This window comes from Lepisma saccharinum, chromosome 11, assembly GCF_977018435.1.
Source record: "Lepisma saccharinum chromosome 11, izLepSacc3.1, whole genome shotgun sequence".
NCBI lineage: Eukaryota > Metazoa > Arthropoda > Insecta > Zygentoma > Lepismatidae > Lepisma > Lepisma saccharinum.
The window spans coordinates 45,013,137-45,034,434 of record NC_139239.1 but is presented as its reverse complement, the minus strand read 5'-3'; the positions used below and the strand labels follow the sequence as shown (position 1 = coordinate 45,034,434).

At 36.6% G+C, this 21,298-nt stretch overlaps 1 protein-coding gene across 8 annotated transcripts in view; it reads left to right on the top strand.

The window, feature by feature from the left end:
- Positions 1-15,458, top strand: part of LOC145994753 (uncharacterized) — a 28,173-nt gene extending 12,715 nt beyond the window's left edge. For 6 of the 8 annotated variants that reach the window (XM_083130985.1, XM_083130992.1, XM_083130984.1 and 3 more), the window contains exon 2: positions 13,265-15,458. In XM_083130985.1, the coding sequence (XP_082987111.1) occupies positions 13,338-14,831 (1,494 nt within the window). In that variant the 5' untranslated portion in view covers positions 13,265-13,337 and the 3' untranslated portion in view covers positions 14,832-15,458. Of the gene's footprint in view, positions 1-994; positions 1,076-9,990; positions 10,013-13,264 lie in introns of those variants that run through there. The other 2 variants (XM_083130986.1, XM_083130990.1) reach the window with 2 other exon arrangements.
- Positions 15,459-21,298: the final 5,840 nt, after the last annotated feature.

Here is a 21,298-nt window from a genome sequence, read left to right as displayed (position 1 = left end):
TGGAAATCGTGAAAGAAGCTGATGTAAGTTGAATTTTTTTTTTAAAAAAAAGCTTTTTCGCATTGTTTTACGAACAAAATTTTACTATGCTTGCCTAACCTAACCTAACCTTGCCGGAAATTGTTCGTGGGGCTATCTGTGAATGGTTTTTGGGGCTACCTGTGAATTTTTACACGTGTCCGCGGCATTTTAACAACATATTCGTGATTAGAAGGCCAAATTTAGTTGGTATACCAAATATTAACGTAATTAGAGACATAATGCTGTGTGAATATTTTATTATCTTTTTTTTTTTTTTGCACTGTTGTATTGCTTGGTGTGTGCATAATGGAAACTTTGGCTAAAAACTTGTCTTGATTACTTTCATGCTTTTGAACACCTAATATCTATCATTTATTGCACACATTGGGAATATTGTGTTTTATGCAGCCATGCACATGATTCTTTGTAATGCTTAGCTGACTCGATGGCTGAGCACTTGGACTTGCCACCGAAGTTCCCAGGTTTTAAAATTTAAACAGCTGGCAAAATACAAATACAGACAAGTTTTGTGCAGACTATATTTGTAATGTCATTACCCATGCAGGTGCACATAAGTTCCTTTTGTTTTATTGCAGATTTCATAAAGCTACGTATGCATTTTTTTACATAGTTCGATTTTGAATTACGTCTGTTAACACATATAGCAGAGTTTTAGCAATTACTTACTGCATGTTTCCTGGACACTGGTTCTTCACTTCCATATAGGATAATTCTTGCCATGAAAATGTTCGAAGATTTTATTCAATACATGCTTTCGTTGTTAGGTTAGCTGGGTCAGGTTGAGTTCTCGTAGCTTTAAAATAATATCCCTAAATGCTTTCATGGTTAGGTGGTAGTCTGTGTAATATGTCAAGTGTGCGAAAATGGGAGTTTAGCACAAGGTAGCTCTTAACATCTTATTTTACCCATAAATTTGACTTTTCAAAATTAAAACTGTTCTGATTTGTTCCAGGAAGGTTCCAAATTACTTCTACATTCATTCCCACGATTCTGCGATAATTGCTGTCGCTTGTATCAACTGAGGATGCCTTGGGTAACTGTTAAGATTGTTTTTTTTTTTTTTAAATTTCGAAAAAAAATATTTTGTTGAAATAAAAATCTAAAAAATTACCTTATGCAAGCGTGCATGCTTCCCATGGACAATGTATTTTCCGTTGACAAGGGACTGTTAGTATCGTAGACTAGTGGGAATTAATGTAGAACTAAATAGAAACCTTAGTAAAATACATTTAGGGACTTCATTTTAATGCTAAGAGAACCAGACCTGACCTGCCTAACCTATCTATAAAAGCATATATTGAACAAAATCTTAAGTAAATGTCAAAACTCCGTAGTATGTGTTAACAAAAGTAAATCAAAATCAAACAATGTTAAAATTGCATTCGTAGCATGATGAAATCGCAATAACACAAAAGGAACTTGGGCCATGCCTCGTCCAATGGAAGCGCCCATGCTTGCGTAAGGTAATTTAAGTTTTTTGTCCAACATAATTAACTTTTTTTTTCTAAATCCAAACAATGCTCATTACTTTAAGGAAGGTTCAAATTTCGTGTAACAATGATTGCCAAAATTCTATGATAATTAGACTTTCTGCTAGGAGAATTTGGAAAAAAAATAATCATAAAACAACTGGAACTGTTACCGTAAAAACTGTTTGTATGCACACTAAAATAACGAAAGAACATGTCGAAAATAACTATCAGTACCAAATCTAACAATCCTAACCTAACTACATAAAATTATAGCTGCTGTTGTAGAAAGTCGTTTTGAGTGCTATATTCACTTGCGCAAAGCCTTCGGGTGGTTCTGTTACACGGTAAGGTAACACACTAAGGTAACAGACTTACTTAACTTCACAATAACACATTTCTGCAAGCAAAAGTAATTTGAAAACATTCATAAACAACAAAAATCTTCAGAAACCATCAAAATATTTCACTTTCTCCAGGGGGTACAGAGGGTCAAGGGTACCCACATTTTCAGCACACTATGTATAAATGAAACTTTAGCCAAGATTGAGCATTGTGACAAACTTAAGATGTTACACAAGCAAGGGAATTCCTGAAATGACAGTTTCATCTATGAAACATTTGCAATAAAATAATGTTTTTTGTTATGTTCGCATGAGGACTGTAATTGTAAATTTTGGTCAGTGTGAAAACTATAGTGGTTTGTAGATAGGAATGGAATGATGATTATCATTTCACGAACCAAATCTTACATCTACCTGATCCTTAAGAAGATAGAAAAATGCAAATACAATATCCACAATGTGTGAAAGCTCTGTGGCTGAGCATATTTAGTTATGGAATTTGATCTTGCACATGAAGTTTCCAGGTCCAAATCCCATCCTGGGTGTGGGTGTTATTTGAGAGTGTCTCTTCATAAGTTTCATCAATATTTTCCAAAATTGGCAGAAAAAGCATGTAAGATAACAAAAGTTTAAAATACACATACACTACAGGTGATTACTTTCCAAGAACAGTTGTTTATATGTGATGATGAATCTGATGTGCATAACATAGACTATGACAAATTATATTATTTGCTCGTTTGTAAGCATTTAATAATTCCTTAAATGGCTTAAAGCTTGGTGCCCACTGAGACCTGTCGAGACACGGAAATATCTGGCAACAGAACTCCTGTTGTCTGCTTCTATTGAAATCAGATGGTGTAACGCCCACTACAGGGAAACACGCGGAACTGAAGGACAGAATTTCCATCTAGAAGTCTGCAGGTTATCGCAGACTGGCATGCCGGAAGTGAAACTGTTCAGTTCTGTTGCTGCATTTCCGGCGTATCAGTGTGTGTCAAGCTTAACTAATCAGATCAAATTTAGTTGCTAGTTGTTGTAACAAAAGAGCATGGTTCCACAAATATCTTGCTTGAAAAAGTCCTCAATGGTGTTCACTATAGTGTACTAGTAATACTGAACAAGAAACAACCTATAACAGCCCTTTTTTATTTTGCCTTTTCCTAGTGCTCAGGAGAGAAAATACTGATTCACCCGTTAGGAGGTAGTCATTCATTAAATTTTGCTGGACATTCGCCAGTGTATTTCACTTAGTCATCAATTTTTACCCATTTCTTTCATATATATTTATTTTAAAGTAGTATTGCACGAAAACCAAAATAGAATTATTGATGTATTTGGCCTGCATTCACATTTTTTTCAACCTCAGTGTAATATTGTGATAGTGTTCTTTCCTTACAGGTGAACTCACCTTGTAAGGCAAATACAGCATTACTTGTGCATGCTCGAAGTAGTATGTAGGTCAAAATGGTATAGAATTTTAGATACTAGGTTTTGGCATTTGTTGCATACCAGAAGGTATCAGTGTTATTGAAAATATCAAAGATACTGAAAATATCAATTATAACAAGTGCTAATGATAACTGCTATTCAATGTTTTCTGTACCAGTCTCTCAGCATATTGATATTTTTAGCAGAATTTATCACAGTGCAATCAGATATCAATTCAAACACTGTTCAGTATGATCTAAAATTGATAGAATTTGATGTATCTTTTCCCTTCTTTCCTGCAACTTCCCTGATTTCCAGGATGGTGTACTAAAAAAACTAACTCTGATAGCATCAGTCAGGGATGTGTGGTGCTTTCATCATTTGGCCAGCTATTAATGGTGGGTGGACCATTATTTCAAAATGTGTGTATATACACACACACACACACACACATACACATATAGAGAGATAGGGATACATAAGGGTCACTCAAATGAAAGTCTGACTTGTTTTTCTTCTAGCATGTTTAATGGTTAGATTATATGAACATACAGTATCCGTTACACATAGTCACCTTGTCGTTTAAAGCAAGTATCCCAGCATATTACTAGATTGTGTATATTGAACTCTAAAAATCAGTGGACTTCACCAGTTTTTCAATGTCTGGATTTGTAGATAAGCTTTGCTTCAGTTTGTCTTTTGCAAATCCTTCCAACATGCTGTGAACGTCTGCCACATTCCATTGTGTCTCCTTGGTTAAATTCTCCTCTCCCAGCCATGTTATAGCCCCTGGCAGAAATGTAAATGGGTACAGTGCATACAGCTCTCTCCAAATTGTCCTGTAGCACAGTCTTTGCTCGAGCTACAGCTGCAGATTCATCATCATCCAAGGAGAAACTCTCTTTGATCTTGGCAAAATTTTCACAGAGGAAAACCGCACACAAAATCCATGTTCCCCACCTGGTTATAATGGGAAACTTGGGCAATGGCAAGCCTGAGATCTCTGTAAAGATGTTGGGAACATCTTCTGAAGTTCAGATATAAAGACACTTGCTGTGTAGGATTCAACTCTTATTACCTTACATACCCTGTGTAAAGTGTGAGCAACACAAGGTTATGTGATGGAGATGCGAATACACGGGGTCAATTGTGCAAATTGTGAGACCATGTATGATGCCTGGTCAGTAATAACTTCCCATATCTTGTTGTATGGTATTCCTGATTGAGAGAGCTTACAGCAACAATCATTGAAACTCTGCATGACTGTTGCAGAGTTGGTATTTTCTAATTCATACATTAGAAACAACATTGGTTTTGATGGCTCTCCTGACAAAGGCAACACAAGTATATTAAGAACAGATCCTGAAGCAGAGTCTGTTGTCTTATCCAAAATAAAACAAACAAGATGCTCACCTACTTGCTCTGAATGACTGTTTAAAATCTTTCACATGAATCTATTTGTTTTTCTCGTGCCTTGCATATTTCATATGTTAAATGAGTCCATCTTTAAATGCTTTCCATGTACTTTAATAGTAATATCTCACAAGGTACAGTGAATAATCTTACCATCTGTTTCGAGAAAATCTTCCTTGAAACAGCTTAGCACATTCCATAGCTTGCTGCCACTTGTACCTGGCTTTGCCATTTCACTGACACTCAATACTGTTCGTTGCTGTCACAGTAAAGTTAAAACTATTCTAAAAATACCTCACAATAGAAGTCTAAATCTACAGAGCATTCCCTGACATTCGCTAAGAGACTCGGTGGCAAGAGGCCCAGTGTCAGTGATTGTCTTTCCCGGTGAACGGGGGCCGCGACAGTCGCACGCTAGTGTCTGTTTTTTTTGTTTTTTTCGCTCTCCCTGCCTTCCCGCTCTTTCCCTTTCTGTTGACATGCAGACTGGCGCCAGTATAATCCTCCCTCGGAAGTTGTGTTGTTCGTGCCTGTGTGTTGAAGATTGTGGTTTAATATGGCACCACAAAAGTTTACTTTACAACAAAGGAGTGTTGTCGAGTGTTACTTCGGAAAGAGGAATTGTGGATAAGTGTGACGACGTTTTGCAACGAAATTTCCTGGTGTTCCCGTTCCACATAGGACCACTATATTAAACATTGTAAAAAAGTTGAGTAACAGGGTCAGTTCTGAATAAAAGTGGAAAGAAAAACCCACGTGTACTTACTGAGGAAAAACTCGATGAGATAGGACAAAGGTTAGAACACTATACACTGCCTCTCACAAGAAAAGTGTGTTTCAAAAACCACAGCATTTAGAGCCACTAAAAATTCTTAAATTTAAGCCCTACAGAGTGACAATAATGCATGAATTACAGCCTAGAGATAATGTGAGTCGTGTGAATTTTTGTAACTGGGTTTTACAAAGTGTGGGCGATGGCTTGTGGATCCGAAATTTATTATTACAGATGAAGCATGGTTTCACTTACATGGCCATGTTATAACGCAAAACAATAGATACTGGTGTACAGAAAATACTCATCTCATTCATGAAACTTCTTTACATGATGAGAAGGTTGGCATATGGTGCGCTATAACTGCACATAGGCCATTTATCTTTTTTCCGATACAATCAATGGTGACAGATACAGAACACAAATACTCACCCCATTTTTTGAACAGTTAACCGATATTGAGTGTCAGAGTGCTTATTTCCAGCAGGATTCAGCAACTGCTCATACAGAAGACGAAACATTGAATCTGATAAAGGAAATTTTCGAGGACAGGGTTATTAGTAGAGGATTATGGCCCTCTAGGTCCCCCGATTTGTCAACCTGCAATTTTTATTTATGGGGAAATCTAAAAAATAAAGTATACAAAGACTATTCACACACCATCCGTGAGTTAAAAGAGAGTATTGTATGAGAAATTGGGAGAATTACAGTAGATGAACTTGCACTTGTAAATGCCAATTTCCTTCGGAGATGCCAGGAATGTTTTGCAGCAGAGGGACATAATTTTCAACACCTTCTGTAGTCAAGGTTAGTACATAATATGAAAACTGTAATTTTAACTCTAGCGACTGTCGCGGACCCCATTCACCGGGAAAGACAAGTGCTGACGCAGGGCCACTTGCCGCCGAGTCTCGTAGCAAATGTCAGGGAATGCTCTGTAGCAGAGAAGTACACTTTCAACTCAACAAGTGTATCACTTACAATGTGTTTGGTACTGCTTAAGCCCATATCACATTGTTGCAACAATCATTACACCTAACACTCGTGGAGGGAAACTGTGCCAAATAGATGATTGTTGAATGTTTTGTTTTGTAAAAATAATCGTACAAAAGTTTTAATATCTTGTCAATAAAAGGACCAGAAAGACTTTTTTTTTTAAAAAAAAAGGAAGAAAAAACAATGTGGGCTGTTGCTGGAATAATTATTTAGGGTGGAGACACTAGTTATGGCCATCTTAAGGAAAATGTACAATAGTATACAACTTTTAACATGATGATAATTTTACTGATGGCTTACACAAATTATGATCACTGGTACAGAGTTTGTACATTATGACTAAGCATTAACAAATACAAACATGTTAGTCAGAAAAAAGTTTTAAAAGTATTAACCAAACGTGACACTATTCTTCAGTTATGGCCACTTAAATTCACTTATGGCAACCTTGTCTATGAACAAATAATGAAGCAATACAGACGAAACACATTATGTTAAAGGTAAATAACATAGTTTTCAATGTAAATGTAGTTGAGCAACATAAATTAACATTTCCAGACTTCTCAGGTCACTCCGTAGTAAGCAAAACAACAAAATGTCAGTTCCAAAAATAAAGATAAGAAAAAAGTTTTCACACATTAGATAGTAGCTTCATATCACAAGGAAATTATATGTCTAATGGAAGTTCACTGGCAATAATGTTATACAGAAAATTACTTTTTTTCCAGTGTGTTTAGCAGGACCAGAAAATTTTGTTACCAAGTGTCGCCCCTTTTGCATTAGGATAGGCTCCGGCAGTTTTCCCATAATGTCATTCACATTTATTGTTGAAATATCATTTTCGATATAATCAAAGCAATCATTTTCTGCAGTGTCCATAATCAAAGAACCTTTACAAACCTGCATCTAGTAATGGCCATGTGGTCTACACACTGTTTTCTGGTTATTTCTTTTTCAGGATATAAATACTGCAATTATAACATTTAAACTTACCTCTGAACAAATTATATGTTCCTGATATATATATATATATATATATATATATATAACAACTGTGGAAAACATTATTGTAGCTCACTCTTTTCTTACGAAAATGCATAAGAAATTCTGCTGTAACAAGCAGCTTCTTCCTTACAACAAGCTTACTTCCTATAGGAAGTACAAAAAGGAAACATGGATATCCAATTGGAAAGATTTTACACTAATTTAGGTAAGCTGTTCTCTGATTGGCTTTAGATCACCTGAAGCTACCAATTAAATATGACAGCAAAGTAGCCATAAGTGGGGTAGTGGCCAAAACTAATGCCACTACTCTATTTATTTTATTTTTATTTATTTCTTCTTTTGGATGGCAAAGTTAAGGCACGAGCCTTTTCTTACACTTAACCATTTCCAATTTACATTTTACAATTGATTTGAATATCTTAACAGTTTGCGAAAATACAAAACATCAAAATACCAAAGAAAAAACAAGAAAAACATTACACTATAAGAAATGTAAAGAAAAATACATATAAAGCATGAAACACACACACACAACAAAAATACAGAAAAGTCACACTGTGTTTGTCCTACAAATTTACATCAAGAAAAGTTTCATTTTATTGTCTTTTCCTGCTTTCAGTACTGGTAAGTTGACTCCAGAAGATGATTTCTTAATTTTGATTTGAATTGGCCTAGAGAGGAGGGAGGTCGTTCCACGCTCTGGTGGCAGTGACCGTGAAGGAATTTCTGTAAAACACTGTCTTGTGGGAGGGGATGGTGAGAAGGGAGTTCTTTCGGGAATGGGTAGCAAAAGTGTGTGCTGTACTTAGGGGTTGAAATCGTGAAAGTTGATAAGGGGGTTCTCTTGAAGTCACTATTTTGAAGAGCGTGGAAGCGATGGCGTGTTGAAAGATCGAATCAGCCTAGGTCTTTCAAAGCTGGGGTAAGGTGGTCAAAATATTTTATGTTATATATGAAACACACACATGCATTTTGTGTCCGCTGTAGACATCTTGCTAGTTCACCATTGAGATCAACATAAGTCAAGTCACAGTATATTTGCACGTGGTAGCATCTTCGCCTTGTAATCAAGGGGTCTCAGGTTCGATACCCGGTGGAGGTACAAGTGGTTCGGATCCCACTTTGAACTGTAGGTCCAGTCCCGATTAGCCTTACTGTGCATAAAGTGGACTTAAACAACAAATGAAAAAACAGTAGTCTATTTGCGACAAAACTAGCGAGTCTACAAGTGTCTTCGTTACCTCTTGTGGTAAGATGTTTTTTAAGGCGATACAGTGAGAGTAATGCTGCGTAAGATTCTTTGCATATTGCCTTCACATGGTCACTCCAGGTGAGGTTTTTGACCACAACAATTCCCAGGTGTTTGACCAAAAGCGATAGTGGAATGTTTTTCCATCTACAAGAATGTCCAGGATGGAGAACTTCTCTGTCGTGGATATGACCTGCCGTGAACCAATTAAAATACATTTCATTTTCTCAGCATTTACATTATCAACACTGTTGTTATTTATTCCATGATTCGTATTGAAAAATTATAAAAAAAGAAATTCCCTTTAATATCTGGTCTCTGCTTATTAATATCTAAAGTAATTGTATAAGTCTGTCATGTAGCCAAATGGCTAGCACTCTTACCTTTGGAATTAGCTGCCCTTGCCTCAGTTCCCAGTGAGAGTTCAAATGATTTTGATTATTGACCCAGTGGCATTATGGCAATTGGGGAATTACTTGAGGAGAAGCAGCCCCAGTCTCGAAAGCCAGATAATAGCGGTGATGGGACTTGATGAGCTGACAACGTGTCACCCAACAAAATCCACTTGGCAGACCTTGGCTCTGAAAAGTCTGTCATTATATCATCAACAATTGAAGAACGAAAAGAGAGTTGAAAAAGAAATGATTTGTGGACAGGGATGATGAGCATGATCTAGTATGTCAGTCATGACATCTATGAAGAAATTTATACATGATCTGTGTTTCAGAATTTTAAAATGTCTGAGACAAATGGGTGCTTTTCTTGCATAACCACCTCAATTTCTCAATTTAAGGAAGAAAAGCAATAGATGATCATGATGTTAAAAGTAAATATTACATGCCAACAGGCATTTTCAGCACTTTGAAGGTGTGTAGGTGACTCACTTATTAGAGTAGTGCAATGAGCTTTTTCCACTCGTGGCAAATAGTTCACATAGTGCTAGATGGCATACCAAATTGATAGGTTTTTTGCTTAAGCGAAATACACTCGAATTCTCGAACCCTATTAGTACATGTATTTCCATCATTGGTCTGTGGTAGTGGGTCCTCAAATATGGATCGTGAAGTAAAAGACGAAGTAAAATTGAAAAATAAGTGAATATAGTCATCTCCTCAATGTTAAACTGCATTTTTGTATATATTACCGAGATATGTGAAAATGAAATAGATGATTATGGGCTGAAACTGCCTAGGCTGACATTTTATGTTTCTATGATTACTGATATTGCATACTTTTGTATGTGTTGTATTTGAGTCTTGCATAATAATACGTGGAATTATGATTTACAATTGTAATTGCATAGAGTGGTTTCCTTCCATGTATGGGTTTTAGGTTGACAATTCTGCTTATTAGGCTCTGAGTACAGGATGTTGCCAATCTTTTCACTACGAGTGTGGTACGCCTGAGCATGTGAGACTCGAATGAGTTTGAGCAAGCGAAAGTGGTCCCATGCAGCACTCTATCAATTATTAAGTTTCATAACGTAGTGGTAATGTTCTTGCCTTGTAATCAAGGGGTCTTGGTTTCAATACCTGGTGGAGGCACATTGCACAGTAGTTCGTATCCAACTTTAAACTGTAGGTCCAGTGCCGATTAGCCTTTTATGCATAAAGCGAACTTAAATCAACAATTTGATCAATCAATTAAGCAGCATAAGAAAAAGGATTGACAATAGTTTGAATAGGGTTTAAACATACCAGTATGTTTCATGAACATAGACCCTACCCCACAAAATGTAACTTGAGGGACAAGAGAATGACAAGTGGTCATCAAGTACTAGTGTTTGGAAGTAACAAGCTACTTGTAACGTAGTTACAATTGTTACTTTTTGTGATATTTGTTACTGAATCCACAGTTATGTTTCTTTATATTTTCAAATGTAAGGAAATTTATCTTCTTTCAGTGTCTGTCATGCCAAACTCTCTCCTGCAAGAATGGTTGCACAGAATAAAGCAGATAGTTTCAGTGTTTAGACACACAATATGTAAGTAACCCTGAGAGATTCCACTGTGTTGATCCTTTAGCACTGGAAGAGGGAGCGACAGATTCAGATTTGGTATCCTGGAAAGTTTTGAGTCGTGTAGTCACAATGTGGCATTGCTGGATCCGTAGCCACATCTTTCAGACTTCCTTGTGTTTGGGACTTGCCTGTTTTTAGGGACTTGCACCTGTTAGGAAGGATGCCTTTCATAGGAACACATCACATCCTTCAAGCAAATGCTATTCGGAATTCAGGAATTCATTGTTCTCCTGAGGAGAACAGTTCTGTTCTGGAAACGTGTTTTATTTTTTTCTGTGCAAAAAGTTGTAGGATTTAAAAGTGCATATATTTTTTAAATAAAATTCTTCAGAAATGTATACACATGCCAGAAACAAAGCCACATATCACATCAAGACACCACTTTTCACATCACCTGATTCAACACATCAGTAAGTTCCAATTCTATTCTTGCCTTGTACAGGGTGTTTCACGGTCGAGTTTGCCGTGGAGTGTCGGCTAGCAAGCCAGGTAATGAGAGCGCATCTGCCAGCATTTAGACCCACTGCTGTATGCTACCTTGGCACTGGACGCGTCGGTGCTTCAGTATCCAAATAGCTGGTGTCCAGTTTGCACTTGTTTGTGAAGTGTTAAGTTGTTAACAAGTGTTTTAGATTGTTTTGTTTTAGTTGACGTATTACTGGTGCTGCAGTCTAATAATGCTATGATATATGTACAATTTAGAACAACAATTTTTTATGTACGACTAACGGCATTATGAATTCTTGTAGAAAAGTTATAAGGCATTTTGCAGCAGAATTCCCAGATGTTCCTGTTTCACACAGATACAGTGTTCGAAAATTTGTGAAAATATTTAGGGAAACAGGTGACGGTTCTTGATAAAAAGCGAAGGGTGAAACAGCGTGTGCTTACTGAGGAGAAAATAGAGGACGTTGAAGTATGATTGGATTGGAACATAATCCTCAAATATCCCTCCAGCTTCTTGCACAAAACGTGTGGCCAGCGCAATGAACCCCCTGTCATTGTAGGTTTCTATGAGCAGGTTATGCTACTTGCTTGTAGCTCCCCAATTTCCTCACGATGGTGGGTGGCTAGCGGTCCCTGCTGCCCGAAATTATAGCTACTTCAAATCTTCAGTTTTTCAAATTTTTTTCAGGGAGAAAATATGCACATATAGATGTACAAACACAAATCTCAAACTTTATTTATATTCAGTGTGCAAAATAAACTTCATCCACATATACCTGGTATGGATTCTCATGTATGAAAATATGTTAGTCATAAATTTACAAGCGATACTTGCCAAATTATAGACAATACAATTTTCATGTATGAAAATATATTTAAGAGTGAGTTGAGTGTTCGAAGAAAGTTCTTGTCTCCGAAGGTTCTTGCCTGGACTACTGGTCACCGCACGTTTCACTGGATTTGCTTTTCATAAAGTTCAGCTGACTATCTTTCATGCAGCATCTGTAGTCAAGTAGTTAGTGTAGTGTGCTATGAACTACGAAATCAGATCCCTTAAGTTCAAATGCATTTCCATTGCCACAATTAACCTAGTTAATGCAGAGAAGAGAACTGCCCATTTGCGGGAGAGGGGGAGAGAGAGAGAGAGAGAGAGAGAGAGAGAGAGAGAAATTAAACTAACTGCAAAAGTAGCATTGATAACTGTAACTGAATTACTTCTAATGAGTAGCTTTTCATACACTGTACAACACCCAGATTTTTGTTTGTTTTCCATTCAAAATATTTAATATGTAATTTAACTTGTCTTGCAGCCAATCATGAAAATATTTATCTTCATATTTTTATCTGCTATAATTTTTAAATTTTCTGTAGGTCACTGTGATGCAACAAACTTGAAAGTAGCACACTTTCATCAACTTTAGAGCATGTGCATGATATGTACACCAATTAGCATATTTACAATTATGCTTGTTAAAAGTTGTAGGTGATGAGAGCTGATAGGTGGCATGGGAGATTTTTTAATTCAGAATTGAAGGGTTCGGGAGTAAAAAGTGGTGACATTTTGATCATTACTAAGATACAAAGTAAAAGAGCCATCCTTTAATTTCGCCTGCAATTGCCATGTCATGCAATTTGCATTGGACTCATTGAACCCTTGTGAAATTGGTTAACACAAAAACAATTTATCAACAGTATACCTTGAAATAATCTTTGTGCTTAATGAACTCAATGAGACCAAAATGTCACTTAACCATGTTTTACTCCTGAGCCCTTCAGTTGATACAGTGTGAAAAGTCCAAGATCCAATTGCTAATACAAAATACTGAAATTCTAAAAAGTTCAGTTTCATTAATCAATATTTCAGTGTTGTAGGTATTTTCTGATAACCAATATCGGTTTTATATCCGTGATATTTTCAGTTGTCCTATTACCTAGGTATATGACCAGTGGCAGCCTTTGTTAGCAAGAATGTGAAACCTTCGTCTCTTTATTTTAATCATTTGTTTGTTTTTATACATTCTTGTTGGGATTGTGACATTTCAAAATTTAATTCCTTTATTTCTTTTCCATTTTCAGAATTACACCTGTAGCAGTGATACGTGAATCAATCTGGTGACAGTTGCAAGGAAGAAAGGAAACCCCGCCAGAGATGCCGTTCCAAAATTGGAACCTGTATCCTCCAATGCAGATTCAGAACACAATGTATCGTCCAGAAATTACAGGCCCAGGTCAGAACCAACACTACCAAAATCCACAAATGCTTGGATATCAAAATGTAAACGCCACATCGTGGCAAATGTACAACTATACAGGCAACTGGGGCTATCTACAACAAGGGACTTCCAACTGGGGACACCAACAGGTAACTGGTGTCTGGCAACATCATCATCATCAACAACAACAACAACAACAACAACAACAACAACAACAAGAACAAGGAGTTGGCAACTGGGGCTATGAACAGCAGGGACCACGAGATGTGCAGGCACAGACATACTCACATAATTATGCAGCAACGTGGGGAAGAATTCCCAATAATGTTCATCAATATCCCCCCAGCGCAGAAAACCCACACGAGAGGCTAGGAAATCTTAGAGAGTTCAAACATGCCGAAGTGACCACACCTACACAACCATTACAGAGAACAATGAACAGTGATAAAGCAGAATCTCTGTCTCCATCCAACAATACTGATTGTGCGCTCAACAAACAACAGTCTGACTGCTCTGTTTCCCAATTCACGTCCAAAATTAAAGATAAAACCAAGTGTTCTTTGAATGTGACTTCTGGAATGAATTCAGTGTTGGCAAGTGAAAAAGAATATAGTAAAACAAATGCTGTAGATATAGAACAACATCGAAAGAAGAGCAAAGGGAAAGATTTGACTGTTAGCTGCCCCACTAAAGCAGCCATTCGTGATGCAGAGCCAATGTCATTAATGGAAAAAATGCAACACTTCTTACCTAAAAATGGAGGCTCTCATGACAGAACAAATGAAACCGGAAGCCATGGTGATCAAATTGCAAAGTTTTCAGATAGCGACAACAGAAGTGGAGGGGTTGTGAAAGTTGAGGCAAGTGGAAATGTTGATAGTGACAGTGCAGAAACAGTGATATTTCAGCGTTCTCAAAATCAAGCAAGAGCCAAGAGTGCAAAAGAAGACAGTGATTCCGCTCCGACGCTTATATTTGGTGGTGAAGAAGACAGTGATTCTGAAATCAATCAAAAGTTAAAAGAGCAAAACAGTAACCTTGTGTCACAAAGAAATGAAGAATCTCTGTTCAAGAACAAGAACCATTCTCATAATAATAAAATGTTCCATAAAGGTGACTTAAGGAAGAAGATGGTAGATGCAAAACTGCATGAAAAGAAGGGAAAGGAATCATTTAAGTTTTCAAAACCAAAGAAGGCAAGGAAATCGTCTGTTGAAAAACTGCAATTGAAACGGTATTTTTCTCCCAAGGCAGCTAAGTTGAAAAAATGGAAGGTGCATGGATATGTAGACCAATGCCCTGGGTGTAGTGAAGATTTGCCTGTGGATACAAGCATGACAGTAAACCTTTTGACTGGCAATGTGTCTGTTACATGTGATTCATGCAGTGTTAGAGTTGTCATGAAGCAAGTTTATTTGATTAGTAAGTAGACTAATCAACAAGTATACTCAAAACAAAATACAAGATTGAGTTACTTATATTACACGTGGTATACTATATAGACAGACAGATGTACATATAATTGCTTATATAGTATACCTTATGTAATATGTAACTTAAAATGTATAATAATTTATATAATTGTTATAGTAATTAATTACTGGTATGATACACAAGATTTTCATGGAATATTTTACCTATGGATGTGTTATTCAATCAAGTTCCTGTAGAAGTTAATAGCAATAATAGTTATCATTTGTGTGCATGTGTGTGTGTAATTTTTATAACTTTAAAAAAATGCTATTTACTGAAACCATGGTTTGAGCATTATATTATTATATTTTCTTAAGTTATAACTTTAGTAAAAAGTTTGATTATCAGTATAAATTTATACTTCATGCATATAGACAAATACTGTATATATACACACTGTGTGAATTAAACTTTTTGTTTTAGGGGGGCGGGATGCCCACATCAACGCCGGCCGCATTATTTTTTTCTCAAGGGGGGACATAGTAAGATTTCATATCTTGCCCTTCAATCCTAGAAACCTGTTGTTATTGCTATCAGCTGTGGTTCAAAGGGCAGAGCACTACTCTCAGAAGAAACACATACCTCGCCAAAGTATTGTTAAATTAATGCATTTATAATTTACAGACAAGGAGATTCGAATCTTGCAGTCAGTCAAGCTCATTGTATAAAGACTTGGGTCAAACTGACGACTGCCCAAACCTACACATGGCATCAGCAGCTGTTTCGTACCCTCGCGAGGCCTGAGCCCTCCAAGAGCTGGCCTGACCAAGTTGACACATGTGCAGAGGGTTGAAGTAGTCTCAGCTGGAAACAAGGTGTGTGTGTGGGGGGGGGGGGGGGGTAGCCATGCTGGTCATAAGACACCAGACAAGCCAGTTTTTGCTTGTCGCAACAATGGACATAGTTGCCACCTTTGGAGATAAGTTGCTAAATATGACTGATTTGTAAAACCCGTTGGGAAGTAATTCGTCAGAAAGGTACCATCTACTTTTGTGCCTACTTTTGGAAAAACAAACATAGTATTTATCCAAAGTTAAATGAACATTTAGATATAAGATAGGTTGTCAAAAGGGCCATCCAGACTTTTATATTTTTTAGATAGTAAAAAATCTTATGGTGATGCGAGTTTCCTTTGACATTTTGATAATGTCTTTTACAACATGTCTAGGATATTTTGGATGTCCAGACTCTAGGATATTTTTGATGTCCAGTTGGAATACATTTACATCGGGGAGGAGAAGGTGAGATGATTTGTTTTCCCTTCCTCTTGTAATTGTTGTGTTTTTAGGGAGGATCGGAATAGTGTGTTATTAATTATTACACACACTGTTTTCCACGTTACCAAACGAGGATAAATTAAAGGTAAACATCTTGAACAGTGGCGCAACCACAATGAGGGGTTGGGGGTGGGGGTCATTACAGAGTTTTTTTCCCTTCAATTTCTTGATCACGTTGGCACTACCCATCATAGTTACTGTGGGCCACCACTGATTGCTATTATATTATTATTGTTATTACTTTACAAGTCTTAAAATTTAAATTTAATTGAAAATACTTTCAAGTTGTATGCAAGTTCAGATTCGATTTGATTGATTGATTGGTTGAGTTGGTGTTTTAAGTCCACTATAAGCACAGTAAAGCTAATCTCGACTGGACCTATACTTTGAGGTGGGATCCGAACCACTATGTGCCTCCGCCGGGTACTTTAATTACAAGGCGACGATGCTACCACTACGTCAACGGGGAGACCAAGGTTCAGATTCGAGTCTACTATTTAGATAGAAACTGGATTCGCCTTTCTTCCTTTCCATAAAAATCGATCATTTTGTTGTTAAGGCTCGGCTGGACCTTTGGCATGCGAATGGGCGAATTTTTTCAAATTTTCCTCTCCATTCGAAAAACCCCTTGGATATTTCAAAATATGAAAAATTACATACGTTTAGAATTGCTTCTAGAGCATTGACGTGAATTTTCGTGTAGTTCTCGTTCACTGTTGTCTAGATATTGACAATAGTTTAATAGACTTATGTAATCACGAAACTATTGATAATATCTAGACAACAGTGAACGAGAACTACATGAAAATTCACGTCAATTCTAAGCGTATGTAATTTTTCAGATTTTGAAAAATCCATGAGGTTTTTCGAATGGAGAGGAAAATTTGAAAAAAATCGCCCATTCGCATGCCAAAGGTCCAGCCGAGCCTTAACAGTTTTATGTATGTCATAATGCACAGATATCAAACAGCGCACTTAATCTATATCCATCATGGCACCTCTGATCCATGTTTTTACTTTCGAAAAGGGTACTGTAAAAAAGTAATAATTGAAAATGACTGTATGTGAATTATTAAGGTCAGATTCGTAATCCCGAACATCCGAGAAATTCCAAAGGATATTATTTAAACTAGGTTAATTCTTGATTTTTCTGCACTTGTGTACAAGTGTATGAATGTTTTAAAAAAATTAAACAGTTTTCATTCCAGAAATGCAAAATCAATCACGTGAGGAGGAAATAGTGTGTACAATTCGAGATTTTCACCCTATCGTGATATTTTGAAAATTCCCATCCCAAATTTTTTTTGACCTGGTTGGGAAATTGAGAATTTCTTCAGTCCCGAACGTTAGAATTATTAATACGTATTTCCTTCCCAATCCATCCCGACCACCCCTGCACACCTTTAGTTACCTCAGTCAACAGGATTCTAACGTCTCTTGTGAAATTGCTGTAACTGACATCTGTAAATTGCGAAAACATTATTCTTTAATAAAATATCGCTAGAATTTCACCACTTGAATTACATGAACATTTATAGTATTTGTGATTTCATTTTGGGACGTAGGTTTTCTGGATATACATATTTGTATAATATTTTCAGTCAGTAAACTAACTATTGCCTTGTGGTTCTAAATAACTTAGAACAGTGGTTTCCAAAGTGTGCACCGTGGCAACCCTTGCCTGGCTTACAGGGGCACCACAAAATGTTCCAATATTTTCACTAAAGTTGCACTTACTTGTTAGTCTACACATGGTTTTAGATTTGGACCAAATTATTGCTTATCTGCTTATTTAGTATTTTAGTATTTTTTACACACAAAATGTTTCTGAATTTGAAATGTGTTTATTTTTAACTTAAGACAAGCAACTTAACCACTCTAACTGAGCGTTACAAGTGTTAGATACACCTACATTCTGACTTGGATGCCACGGAAAAATCGTGAAACGCTAAGGGCCCATGAACAAAAAAGTTTGGAAACCCCTGCCTTAGTACATTGGTTCTAATGTAGGTTATTATTTTTTTCTTACTTTTTTGCGACATAATTTAGAAACGGTGTATTTACCTTTTAAGAAAACCCAAGAGCTTGGAACTAGCTCACTTAAAAGATATCCAAATTTCCATTACCAGGTTCAAAGTTAATGTCCATTTAACCTACCTATACAAGTTTCTTGTGAACACTTTAATACGTATTAATATTCGGTGAGGTTGGTCAGTTGCGTGCCGTATCACGATGTGCTGGACACGAATTATTTGTCAGTTGTTTGATACATAGTTAAGAAATGGTATACTATATGCTTTCAATTTCATTTTCTTTGATGGGGATAAAAACACCCCCTGGAAGGGACAAAAATAATTTTATTTTGCCTGGGATAAAATGTTTGGGGGGATCCCCAGCTTCCCCCCGTTAATTCGCACACTGTATGTACATATGCATATTTTGAACAGTAATACAGCAAGTAGTTGTGTTTGTGGTGTGTGCACTCATGCCCATAGATTTTAAGATCAAATGATATTCTATTCTTGCATTTCTGGATTAAGATTTGTATTTTGAAGTACTATAAATATATATAAGTATTTTGAAATGTGTGGATGTCTTATTACACCTTGTGTAATATTATTGTTGGAACCCTTATACTAATAACACAGGCGGGAAAAGGAAAACCCCTATTTTATATAATTTTTTATACGCTACGCTTGTCTTTTCTGTCTGGAAGATCGGAACAGCCCTTCTTACACTTAAAAACCCTGGCCTTGTAATCAAGAGGTCCTGGGTTTGATACCAGGAGGGACACATAGTGGTTCAGATCCTATTTTAAAGTAGATTGTCTCTATTAGCCTGTCTGTGCATAAAGTGGCCTTGAAACTTCTTTCATGCTTATATGGGAGATTCCGCACTGAAGTGACATGCACAAACAAAACATGTTGCATGCATTTCGCATAATGCAGTCATCAGGTAATGATATAATTTCTGGAGGCTTTGATACAAGCCACTTAGACTATCAAAGCAAAGTGCGCATTTTAATCTCTCTTGATGCCTTAGAAACTGGGACATATCAACATCTTAGAAACAGCTTTGGGAGTAGATGTGTTCACCGTGAGATGTAATTGCACTAATCACTTTATTGGTCACCAGAAGAAAATTTTAGAAGAGAAGTTGCTACATGTAAATCATATGACATTTATGCAAGTTATTTAAACTCAGGAGAAGCATGTTGTCCATGAGAAAACTAAGAAATCATATGCACTGACCTCAAACTGTATACACGAAATTTTGCTTTCCTCTCCAGCCTGGATAAAGCAAAGACCAAAACACTAGAACAGTGGTTCTGAACCTTCATGAGACTGTGATCCGATGCGAGTGCCTGGATCCCAAGAATTTTCCTTGTAAATACCTTTCCAGTATTTCAAATTTTATACATGAATTAACATGTACCCTTGAAATTAAATATATTCTGGCAGAATCATAAAGGGTAATACTTTGATTACGTCTAGGTTTGTTGACAAATATAAAAATATGGATGGTGTAGTGGTAACGTTGTCACATTGTAATCAATTGATACTGGGTTCGATACCCAGTGGAGGTACATAGTAGAGCTGAAACCACTTTAAACTGTAGGCCCAGTCTTATTGAGTCTATTTTTGCATAAACTAAACTTAAAGAGCAAGACCTGTCAACTCAAGTATAAAATTAGGATTATATTATCTCCCAACCAATATCAGCAGAACCTCTTGCTGCCCAGTATAATTAATACCAGGGTCCAGTACCTGTGTTGAGGCAGTTGAGAAACACTATAAAAGAGTATCCTACCATGTACTTTGGACTGACTTGCCTCCAAGCGCTGGCTGTTTTAATCAAAAGTAACCACATCTTAAATGGCCAAAACACGACCTCTTTACATGATGTTGAAGGCAAATTACAGCTGCTAACTGCACCAACAAACTTGACAATACCAAAAGAACATGTTTAAATCTTGAAACATTGTACATTTTGATACTTTATTGTATCAAATTAGAGATTCAAAACTATTGTAAAGTTGTTGGTTGGGTAGCATCTAGAATATAAATATAACATTCATTGCACATGTGCAAACAAGAAACTCAGGCAACAGTATGCACAGTATTGAGAAAACTGCCCAGTCCTAGCAACATGCAAGTGTCTTTGAAAGGTTCATTTGATTCCTGGGGGTTCGCTTCCAAGTGACAGTTGTCACCTGTTGCGCTTCAGTGTAAAATCTCCCTATAATTTTCGTGGTGACATGTAGTTGAATATGATGCATTGTGCTTATGAGGAAAGAGTGTGCTGTGGATGATGTAATGGGTTTTGGCAGAATGTGTAGGAAATAGTCCAACCTAGAAATCCTTTTAAATGTTATTAAAATGTTAAGGGTTGAAAAGGAAGGTAAATATTAATTCCATGTACATTGCTGGTGTGGAACAATGAAGTCTTAATGTAATTTTTTGATTTCATGAAAAAGGTGTTTTTCTCACTGGCAGAAGTTTGATGTAAGAAAAGGGGTTATATCTAGAGGATGGTAGAAAAAAAGGGAGGAAACTTTACATTGTGTGCCTTTGAATATCGGCATTTTTTTTGACATCATGCAAGGTGAACAAAGTTACAAATAATGTGTAAGTATTGATATTTTACAGTACAAAGTGGAAATAAGGATAATATGTTGGTTTAGTGGTCAATTTCTGGGTGATATGTAGTGCAGGAATTCAGTGGAAGAAGTCCTTTGTTCCAGATACAGTAACAGAATGAATGGGAATGAAGTAAAAGCTTGTGTAAGGCATATGTTCCAGATTAGGGTCTGCTAAAGGTAGCATTTATATCTAAAGCTTTTGATTATTCTTGTGAGGCTGATTCATATTTTTGCATGCACTATATTAAATCAGGTCACAAGTCAATCATTCATGTTCATTTGAGTAAACTAAATGAGTTTTTCTGTTCTCATTATGTGGGACCAAGAACGTGAATGTCCCAATTCATGCTGAATGAAGTTGGTTAAATTTTAGTAAACATGTTGAATTTAAAATTAAAAATATTGAAATCAGCTGAATTAAGTGAATGCTTTGTGATGGTTACAATGACGTTATTGGTAAAATATTTTGTCCTATGATGTAAAAGCATTCTTGGACTCTGTAGAT